Source organism: Pongo abelii, chromosome 1 (assembly GCF_028885655.2).
Source record: "Pongo abelii isolate AG06213 chromosome 1, NHGRI_mPonAbe1-v2.0_pri, whole genome shotgun sequence".
Classification (NCBI taxonomy): domain Eukaryota; kingdom Metazoa; phylum Chordata; class Mammalia; order Primates; family Hominidae; genus Pongo; species Pongo abelii.
Genome location: NC_071985.2, coordinates 91,905,056 through 91,916,740, shown reverse-complemented (window position 1 = coordinate 91,916,740; position 11,685 = coordinate 91,905,056). Strand labels below are relative to the sequence as shown.

Genomic DNA, 11,685 nt, shown 5'->3' with positions numbered 1-11,685 from the left:
TTCCTGGGGCCAAGAAATGCTGGGACTGAGGTATTTCAGAAATTCAAGCTATCACTTCTGGAATAGAATAATTAGCTGGGGTTACTCCCAACACTGGAGCTAAGAAGTGAAAAAGGTGTGGGCTACAGCTGCCAGTGCCAGGAAGCAAGTGCTACCAGGACAGAGATGGGATGGGAATCTGAGTGGGGTACAAGTTGCCACTGAAACTTGGTCACTAGCTGGTTGGGGCTTCTGTAGCAGGAGCAGGAGTGTGAGCTAGTCATGGGCTATCACCACTAAGCCTGGGAAGCAAGCTCTGTTGAGACAGGGGAATGAGAAGGACACTCTTTTCTGGCCTTGGCACTGGTCACTGAGGATGGCCCAACCCTCTCCATTGGCAGGGCCTCAACAAGGATGGTACTACCCCTCACTGAACACTCCACCTGGGGCCTGATGATTGCCCCTCCCAGCAGGCTAGTGCCTGCTCTCATCATTGGTGGTGCTGGAGCACTGGGCGACCAAGCCTGGTTTTGCCCCCCACCCCAAGATCACATCCCCTGAAGTCCTGGAAATTGCCCAATCTAATCCACCATGTTGGACACCTGAGCACTCCTGGGTGCCCAAGTTTTGATATAAACTTCTAGCTGTTACCACCTGTATTAGTTCATTTTCATACTGCTATGAGGAAATACCCAAGTCTGGGTAATTCATAAAGAAAAAGGTTTAATGAACTCACAGTTCCACATGGCTGGGGAGGACTCACAATCGTGGTGGAAGGTGAAGGAGGAGAAAAGTCACATCTTACATGGCAGCTGGCAAGAGAACATGTGCAGGGGAACTGCCCTTTAAAAAAACCATTAGTTCTCATGAGACTTACTCACTATCATGAAAACAGCGTGAGAATAAACTGTCCCCATGATTCAATTACCTCCTGCTGGATCCCTCCCATGACACATGTGGATCATGAGAGCTACCATTCAAGATGAGATTTTGATGGGGACACAGCCAAACCATATCACCACCTCAGATGGCACCTACCTGAAGGCCTAAAGACTGCCCCACAAAGCCCATCACATTCAGTGCCAACATTAACACACACCATACAGGACCCAGAGAATCATCAAACCACAGCTATTGCCGTCACTCACACCATGCCAGCTTCCCTGTGTCCTGAGAACCTCACCACTCACTTAGTCTACTACTGCCACTACTGAATCCAAATAAGTCACATGGAAGCCAAATAATTGGCTCGCCAGTAACTGCTAACACAGGTGTCAGTATATACCACCCTGGTGCATAAAGATAGGCACTCTCAGCCCACAGCTGCCACCACTGGAGACTGATGACTAGCCCAACTGGCATCCTAGACTGCAGCACCATTTACCACAGCCTCCGTTAATAACCACACCTTAATCCACCAAGGAAATGCCACTAACCCTATTTGTAAGCAAAGAAATCACACAAAGACTACACTAATGCACACACCTAGATTCAAAGCCAAAGTACCCTACACAGCCAACACCATAGATACATCTTCAGGAAAAAGTCCTCCCCTACAAAAGTAAATTAAAAAATTGAAAGAAGCGATGGTTATATCAGATGAGCAGATATAAATGTAAGACATAAAAAATATGAAAAATCAAGGAAATATAACACTTCCAAAGAAACATGTTAAATCTCCAGCAATAGATCTTAAATTTAAAAAAAATTTTTTAAATTTTTAAAAATTCAAAATTCAGGAAAAAGAATTAAAAATATTTGTTTTCAAAAAGCTCAGTGAGATCAAGAAAATTGTGAACAACAACATAAAAAGCTACAAAAACAATAAAGGATGAAAATAAGAAATAGATAGGCTGTTTAAAAATAAACCAAATAGAAACTCCAGAACTGAAGAATTCATTGAAGGAAATACAAAATACATTTGAAAGTGTGGACAATAGACTAGTTCAGGCAGAAGAAAGAACCTCAGAACTTGAAGACGGGTCTTTTAAAAATAATCCAGCCAGACAAAAATAAAGAAATAATAAAAAAATGAACAAAGCCTTTGTAACATTTGAGATAATATAGAGCAATCAAATACTCAAATTATCAGTGTCTTCAAAGGCAAAGAGGCAATAAAAGAACTCAAAAACCTATTTTAACAAATGATAGCTAAAATCTTTCCTACTTTAGCAAGATATGTAGACATTCAGATATAAGAGGCTCAGTGATCCCTAGCAAGATATAATGGGAAAAGTGCCTCCCCATGGCACATTATAGTCATATTTTCTAAAGTCAAAGAAAAAAGGTGAATCCTAAAAATTGGAAGAGAAAAGCATCTAGTAATCTATAAAGGAAAATCCATTAGATAAAGAGTGGATTTCTCAGTAGAAATTTTATAGGCCAGAAAAGAATAGGACATTTTCAAAGTGTGGAAAGGAAAAAAAAAGCTAACAACAAATAATGCTATGTCAAGCAAAATTATCTTTCATAAATGAAGATGAAATAAAGTCTCTCCCAGACAAGCAAATGCTGAGGAAAATCATTGCCATTGAACTGACCCTAAAAGAAATGCTCAAGGAAGTCCTAAACCTGGAAGCAAAAGGAGAACATCATGGAAAAACACGAAGGTATAAAACTCACTGGTAAAGCAACCACACAAAAGATAAAGAGAAAAGACTCAAATGATACTACTACAGAAATCCACCAAATCACAATGGTAGTCAATATAGGAAAAAGAAAGCAACAAAGAATATAGAAAACAAACAGAAAACAACTAATGATATGACAGCCTCACAATTACTAATAACCTTGAATGTAAATGGATTGAATTTTCTATTTAAAAATATAGAGTGGATGAATGGATTAAAAAAACATGATCAAACTATATGCTGCTTAGAAAAAACTGGCTTTAAGGAAAACCTTAAGAAAAATTTTTTTAAAAATCATGAAACAAATGAAAATGGAAGCACAATACAGCAAAACCAGTGGAATACAGCAAAAGTAGTGCTAAGAAGGAAGTTTATAGCAATAAATGCCTACATCAAAAAAAATAGAAAGATAAATTAACAATCTAACAATGCACCTCAAGGAACTTGAAAGGCAAGAACAATTCAAACTTAAATTTAGCAGAATAAAAGAAGGAATAAAGATCAGAACAAAAGTAAATGAAATAGAGACTAAAAAATTACAAGGGTCAACAAAATGAAAAGTTAGTTTTCTATAGAGACAAACAAAATTGATAAACCACTAGCTCAACTAATGAAGAAAAGAAGAGAGAAGATTCAAACTTCTTCTTAGAAGACTTCTTAGAAGACTAAAATTGGACATTAAAAAGAAGGCATTTCAACTGGTACGACAGAAATTCAAGAGATCATCACACACTATGCTGACATATATGCTGACAAACTGGAAAACCTAAAGGAAATGGATAAATTCCTGGAAATATACAACCTCCCAAGGTTGAGTCAGGAAGAAATAGAAAACCTGAACAGTCCAATATCAAGTAGGGAAGTTGAATTGGTTATAAAATGTCTCACAACAAAGAAAAGCCCAGAAGCACATATATTCACAGATATATTCTACTAAATGTACAAAGAACTAATACCAGTTCTTCTGAAACTATTCTAAAAAATTAAAGAGTATGAAATTTTTTTCTAACTCATCTGTGAGACCAGCATCACCTTGATATTACAACCAGATAAGGACACAACAACAACAACAGCACACCACAGGCCAATATCCTGATGAACACAAATGCATAAATCCTCAACAAAATACTAGCAAATGGAATCTTGGAGCTCATAAGAAATATACATATGATGATCAACATATTTATACTGGGCATGCAAGGATGGTTCATCATATGCAAATCAATAAACATGATACTTCACATTAATGGAATGAAGCATAAAAACCATATGATCATCTCAATAGATGTAGAAAAAGCATTTGCTAAAATTCAACATTGTTTTATGATAAAAACTTTCAACAAAGTAGGCATAGGAGCAACATATCTCAAAATAATAAAGGCTATATATGATAAACCCACAGCTAACATCATATGAATGAAGAAAATGTGAAAACCTTTGCTCTAAGATATGAAACAATGATGCCGACTTTCCCCAAAACTATTCAACATGATACTGGAAGTTTCAGCTAGAGAAATCAGGAAAGAGAAAGAAACCAAGGCATCCAAATTGGAAAAGAGGAAGTCAAATTATCCCTCTCTGCTGTTGATATAATCTTATATATAGCAAAATCTAAAGACTCCACCAAAAACTACTAGATCTGAATTCAGTAAGGTCGCAGGGTACAAAATCAATGTACAAAATTCAGTAGCATTTCTATATATCAATAATTATCTAGCCAATACAGAAATCAAAAGGCAATACCTTTATAATAGCTACCCTCCTCCAAAAAATACAGAGGAATAAATATAACCAAGGAAGTAAAAGGTCTCCTCAAGGAAAACTATAAAACATTGATGAAAGAAATTGAAGATGACACAAACAAATGGAAAAACATCCCGTGCTCATGGATGGGAAGAAATAATAGCAAAGAACAAGAAAAAATATACTAAAATTTATGTAAAGCCCCAAACAAGCCTGAATAGCTAATGCAATTCAGGGCAAGAAGAACAAAGCTGGAGGCATCACATTACCTGACTTCAAAATGTATTACAAGGATATAGTACCCAATACAGCATGCTGTTTGTAGAAAAATAGACATAAAAATCCATGGAATAGAATAGAAAGTCCAGAAAGAAAGTCACATACTTAGAGCCAACTGATCTTCAACAAAGCCAGTGAGAACTTACATTGAAAACAGGACATGCTCTTCAATTTATGGTGCTGGAAAAATTGGATAGCCACATGCAGAAGAATGAAATTAGACCCCTATTTCTCACCATAAACTCAAAATTGATTAAGGACTTAAACATAAGACCTTAAATGATAAAACATTAGAACAAAACTAGAGAAATATTTCCTAGACATTGGTTTAGGCAAATAATTCATGACTAGGACATCAAAAGAACAGGTGACAACAACAACAAAAAAATGGGACCACATTAAACTAAAAAGCTTCTGCACAATAAAGGAAACAATCAACAAAGCAGAGAGCAATTTTTGAATGGGAGAAAATATTTGCAAAATATTTATCTTGCAGGGAAATTATATCCAGAATATACAAGAAACTCAAACAACTCAGCAGGAAATAAAACCCCAAATAATCCCATTAAAAAGTGGGCAAAGGTATAGCATTGGGAGATATACCTAATGCTAGATGACGAGTTGGTGGGTGCAGTGCACCAGCATGGCACATGTATACATATGTAACTTACCTGCACATTGGGCACATGTACCATAAAACCTAAAGTATAATAATAATAATAATAATAATAATAATAATAATAATAAAAACAAAAGTTAAAAAAAATAAAATAAAAAGTGGGCAAAGAACATGAATAAACATTTTTCAAAAGAAGACATACAAATGGCTAACAAGTATATGAAAAAATGGTCAACACCAGAAATCATCAGATAAACGCAAATAAAAATCACAATGAGCTATCATCTTACTTCAGTCAGAATGGCTGTCATTAAAAACAACATGTTGGTGAGGATGTGGAGAAATTTTCACACATTTGCTAGTGGGAATGTAAACAAGTACAGTCACTATGAAAACAGCATGAAGAGTTCTCAGCTATTTTATCCAGCTATCTCACTACTAGATATCTACATAAAGGAAAAGAAATGGATATATCAAAGGGATAACTACTACACTCAAATGTTTATTGTAGTACAATTTACAACAGCAAAGATATGCAATCAAGCTAAGTGTGCATAGATGGATGAATGCATAAAAACAAAAATGTGGTAGATATACACATTGAAATAATATTCAGGCATAAATGGATGAAATCATGCCATGTGCAGCAACATGGATGGAACTGGAGGTGATTATCTTAAGTAAAATAAGCCAGACACACAGAAAGTAAATATTGGATGTTCTTACTTCTATGTGGGAGCTAAAAAATTTGATCCCATGGAAGTAGATAGTGGAAAGATAAAAATACTGGGAAAGGTCAGAAGGAAGGGTTGCATGAAGATAATTCTGTTAAATAATATTAGTCAGGGTTTCTCTAGGGAGAAGGACTAATAGGATAGATGTATATATGAAAGGGAGTTTATTAAGAAGTATTGACTCACACAATCACAAGGTGAAGACCCACAGTAGGCCATCTGCAAGCTGAGGAGCAAGGAAGCCAGTCCGAGTCCCAAAACCTCAAAAGTAGGGAAGCTGACAGTGCAGCTTTCAGTCTATGGCTGAAGGCCTGAGAGCCCCTGGCAAACTAATGGTGCAGGCCCAAGAGTCCAAAAGCTGAACTTGGAGTCTGATGTTCGAGGTCAGAAAGCATCCAGCATAGGAGAAAGATGGAGGCCAGAAGACAGCCAGTCTAGTCCTTCCACACCCCTCTGCCTTTATCCTAGCTACACTGGCATCTGATTAGATTGTGCCCACCCACATTGAAGTTGGGTCTGCCTCTTCTAGTCCACTGACCCAAATGTTAATCTCCTTTGGCAACACCCTCACAGAGACACCCAGGAACAATACTTTGCATCCTTCAATCCAATCAAGTTGACACAATAATAACTATCACCCAGAGCCAATATACAACAAGATGGAGTAATGTTTGATATCAGAATAGGGTGACTATACTTAACAAAAATGTATTGTACTAGGGTGACAGAAGACCTAAATACCTTGAGTTGATTACTATGCATTATGTACATATAAAAAAAATCTCATGTACCCTATACATTTGTACAAACAAAAAATAAAAAGATAAAGAAAAATATTGAAGAAATAATAGCTGAAAACTTCCCAAATTTGGTGGAAAATATTAATTCACTAGTTCAAGATGTTCAAGAAGCCACAAGTAAGAGAAACACATAAGGTACCTTCAAGTACATTTTAGTTAAATTTCTTATAGTAAAGAGAAAATATTAAAGCAACAAGAGAAAAATGACACGTTACATAAGAGTGGAAAAATGATACAATTAATGGTAGCATTCTCAACAGAAACTTTTGAAGACAGAGACATTGAAAATGGCATAGAAAGATGAAAGAAAAACCCTGATGACTGGTAATTTTATATCCAGTAAAAATACATTTCACAAATAAAGAAAAAGTGAAGATATTTTCAAATAAATAAAAATGTAGATAATGTATTGCTAGCAAAATTACACCATAAGAAATACTAAGAGAAATCCTTAAGGATGAAGGAACATAAAATCTGATTATACAGGAAAGAATGAGGAGCACTGAAATGATAAACATTGGTTAAATATAAAAGATTATGCACAAACGTAATTGTCTCTTAATTTCTTTATAATAGCATATGCCTGTTCAAAAATTATGACAACATGTTAGTAGATTTACATAATTGGGACTAAGACATTGCAAATTTTCTACATTTAACTGGAAATAATTCAATGTTAAGTTTAAGTAGATTATGTTAAAAATACATGCTGTAATTGCTAGATCAACAACTGAAACAACATTGCAAGAAAAATAGTTATAAAATCAATTGTTATTTTGTTCCAACATTTAACTCATCTTTTGGGTCTTCCTAACCCCAAAGCAGGGTCCTGGGAATAGTATGGTAAACAAAAGAAAGGCTTCTTAAGTCTACTTGCTACTGCATCACCAATTGACTGTGTCTTGGGTAAGTTATTTAATATTTTTCATGCCTCAGTGTTCTTATCGGAAAAATAGGAACAATAATAATAATACATATTTTATTAAATTTATATAATGAAATTAGTCGATATCTGTTGATGAATACATGTTGCCAATTATCATTGTTGTTTCTATTAAATCAGTCAATGAGTGAAGATGTATGTTGAAGGTGCAACTATTTACACCATTAGTATATCAGAGAGACATGCATTTTAAGAGTGACAAGTCAGATTAACCTAGTTGTAGGTAGACTTTTGGGATGTTTTAAGGTTTCAGAACAATCTGAAGGTGGAAAGTACATCACATGTCTGGATGCAGATATTGCAGCATTGTTGAAACAAAGGAAGAGAATGAAAATAAGGTAAAGTTGCTTTTAAAATGATGCATCTGAAAAAAAAATGGAATAGACAAATGAGGATGCAGGAATAAATTGACCCTGAAAGAGATCAGAATTTTCTTCAGAATGACTTTGAAACCAGACACATATCCAAAGTAGTTATATCAAACTCTTGAGACAACAGTGGGGAACAGGTGAATTCTTGTTTCATTTTTAAATTATACATCTTATGGTATAAATTTATAAGCATAAGTCCTTAGTTCTGTAATTTTGGACCAGTTATTTAAAGTCTATTAGGCTCAGTTACACTTCTATAAAGTGTAACTATTAACACTATCTCACTAGGCTGCTGTAAATTTTTAAAGAGATTTATCTTGTGAAAAAATTAGTGTAATATTTAGCACGATACCATACTTATCATTTAAATCATGATCCTAGTATCTCTTGTTCACATTCCCCTTTCTGCTTTCCCCAAAAGGATATTCCCAACTAATGACAAAAAAAACACAATTAGATGTGCTTCCTGAGACAGCACCCATTGGGACTAGAGAATCCTCTGAGAAAGAAGCTGTTTGGATGGAAGAAGATATTATTTACCATCTGGAACTAGGGGTCTGGAAGAAGGTTTCTTGGTGTCATTTGGAGACATCACACTGCTCAGAATAGGAGATTTCAAGATGCATCTCAGGTCTTTCTCCTGTGGGCTAGCCTGCTGGGAGGCAGTCTAGTGCATGGAAGCTAAAAGGCAGGACTTGCTTTGTGAGCCTCTTCAGGTCAGTGTGAGTCTGTTCAGGTGAGTGGAGAATTCTCCCTTGACTTACGCTTTGGTTTAGAGTAGAGTTTTTGGAGGCAGCAGTACCTGATTTTGGGCTGAAAGATGCCTGCTGCACAACCTGCCTTGAGCCCTGACTTTTTCTTCAGTGCTCAACGTAGATTCACAGGTAAAAGGAGCCTGCCCTACTCTGCCCAAGTAATTTGGAAAGGGTAAAATGGCTTGGAAGAGGGGTTGTATAGATACAGTGATTATTGTTGAACAAACTATTTCTTATTCCATATTCATATTAGTGTGTGTTCCATAGTCTCTAAAGAGAGTCATCATTGTATGGGGAAAATAAGGATAGATTAAGACTCACCATACTTGTTTTCTAATCCTGGTTCTGTGTGACTACAAGAAAGTCACTTCACGTCTCTTGATCTTTGTTACCTGATCTATAAAACAAAATCCATCAAGATCAAGTTTCCCCACCTCCCCGCAAAGTTCTAACAAGCAATATGGGTGTGTCCATATGTGTTTTCTTATGTGACAGTGTATGTATAAAGACAATATAAACGTATATGTGGTGTGTGTATCTTTATATGTGATATGTGTATCTACAAATTTGCATGCTATCTAAATACATATGTGTTTGTAATGTATGTGCATGCCTGATATATTTGTGGATATGGCCATTCATAGCAAATGTACAATTTATAGTTTTGAATGTGTAAGATATGCATAATTATGTGTGAATGCTATAAAGCATATATACACCTGCATGTATGTAGTCATATATATGTTTGTGTGCAAGTATGTGCATATGAATGTCTGTGATTGTGCATCTGTGTATGTGTATACGTACATACAGTCATATGAGAATGGACCCACACATTTTTGTCTAATTTAACAAATACTTTTTTGAAGTTTGAGTAGAGTCTAAATCAGAGCTTCCTTTTTAAGTTACAACAGGAACAAGAGAAAAAGAATCCATATCATCCACCTTTTAAAGAAGCTGGGCATCTACTGGCAAGGTGGAAGAAATGAACAAATCTATCAGGGATATATCTCTCAGAACGGGGCAGACCAATGTAACTTCCTGGAGGGATTTTGTCTTCCTGGGCTTCTCCAGTTCTGGGGAGTTGCAACTCCTTCTCTTTGCCTTGTTCCTCTCTCTGTATCTCGTCACTCTGACCAGCAATGTCTTCATTATCATAGCTATTAGGCTGGATAGCCATCTGCACACCCCCATGTACCTCTTCCTTTCCTTCCTATCCCTCTCTGAGACCTGCTACACTTTGGGCATCATCCCTAGGATGCTCTCTGGCCTGGCTATGGGGGACCAGACTATCTCCTATGTGGGCTGTGCTGCCCAGATGTTCTTTTCTGCCTCATGGGCCTGTACTAACTGCTTCCTTCTGGCTGCCATGGGCTTTGACAGATATGTGGCCATCTGTGCTCCACTGCACTATGCCAGCCGCATGAATCCTACCCTCTGTGCCCACCTGGTTGTTACTTCCTTCCTGATTGGATACCTCTTTGGACTGGGAATGACGCTAGTTATTTTCCACCTCTCATTATGCAGCTCCCATGAAATCCAGCACTTTTTTTGTGACATGCCACCAGTGCTGAGCCTAGCCTGTGGGGATACTGGCCCGAGTGAGCTGAGGATCATTATCCTCAGTCTTTTGGTCCTCTTGGTCTCCTTCTTCTTCATCACCATCTCATACGCCTACATCTTGGCAGCAATACTGAGGATCCCCTCTGCTGAGGGGCAGAAGAAGGCCTTCTCCACTTGTGCCTCGCACCTCACAGTGGTCATCATTCATTACAGCTGTGCCTCCTTCATGTACCTGAGGCCCAAAGCCAGCTACTCTCTTGAGAGAGATCAGCTTATTGCCATGACCTATACTGTAGTGACCCCCCTCCTTAACCCCATTGTTTATAGTCTAAGGAATACGGCTGTACAGACAGCTCTGAGGAATGCTTTCAGAGGGAGATTGCTGGGTAAAGGATGAAGGTTACCCCAATAGGACACTTTCTTTTGTGTAAGCTGGGCATAGACCAAGAACCCAAGCCAAAGGGCCAGGTATTCAAGGCCTCAGGCCAAAGCTGTCCTACCCCCAATCTTCTGGAAGAGCCTTATCCTGCCTCCTGCCCTTCCCCCCGACTGCTTGGAATGCGGAGGCGGGGCTTCCTGCTCTGCTCACTGTGCACAACTCAAAATGAGCCCAAAATCTGAATTTTAACTTTCAGCCTCCTAGATGCCACCCCTAGTTACTGAAACCCATTAAGAATTAAAAATTTAATTAACATAATCAAGAATTTTTTAATTGAGCTGAACAAAATGAGGGAAGTTTGGAGTGTTCAAATTCAAGGCAGGGCTGGCAGGAGCCCATCAGGGATACTGTAGAGATTTCTAAAATCATTACATAATCAGACTATTTGACCTGTAATGTTCTTCCAAGATTTGAAACCTGGGGAATATCAGCTTGACAGGTTAGTTTAAAGCTTTGTTAAATGAACAGGTGGGTCATTTTTACCCCCACTGGGTGTCTTTCATCTTTCTATGTTTTTATTTTTTTTAATTTCAACTTTTATTTCATATACAGTGGGGCACATGTGCTTATAGGTTCCTCATTTTGCTATTGACAGTAGCAAAAACATGGAATCATCATTTTATATAGTTGTCCTCACTATCTCTGACTCTGTTACTTTGCCCTTTTTGTTTTAATTGATTTTCCAAGCTGGGTGGATTCTATTTCAGAAAATATATTTACTTCCTATTTTTTTTATAATTGTTAACGTTCTCTGGTAGCTTCAGAATCTTGAGTGTCAAAGACCCTTCTCCTTTGGGTCACTCACCAAACTGGATACTGTTCTTTTGAAT

At 37.2% G+C, this 11,685-nt stretch overlaps 1 protein-coding gene across 1 annotated transcript; it reads left to right on the top strand.

Moving 5' to 3' along the window:
* The first annotated feature begins 9,838 nt into the window (after positions 1–9,838).
* On the top strand, positions 9,839–10,813 carry LOC100438911 (olfactory receptor 10Z1). Its single transcript, XM_024243950.2, has one exon. The coding sequence runs from the start codon at positions 9,839–9,841 to the stop codon at positions 10,811–10,813; it is 975 nt and encodes a 324-aa protein (XP_024099718.1).
* The last annotated feature ends 872 nt before the right edge of the window (positions 10,814–11,685 follow it).

Bases quoted from the DNA above. Each gene is read 5' to 3' on its own strand.
- LOC100438911 (XM_024243950.2), top strand. From the start codon at position 9,839: ATGAACAAATCTATCAGGGATATATCTCTCAGAACGGGGCAGACCAAT.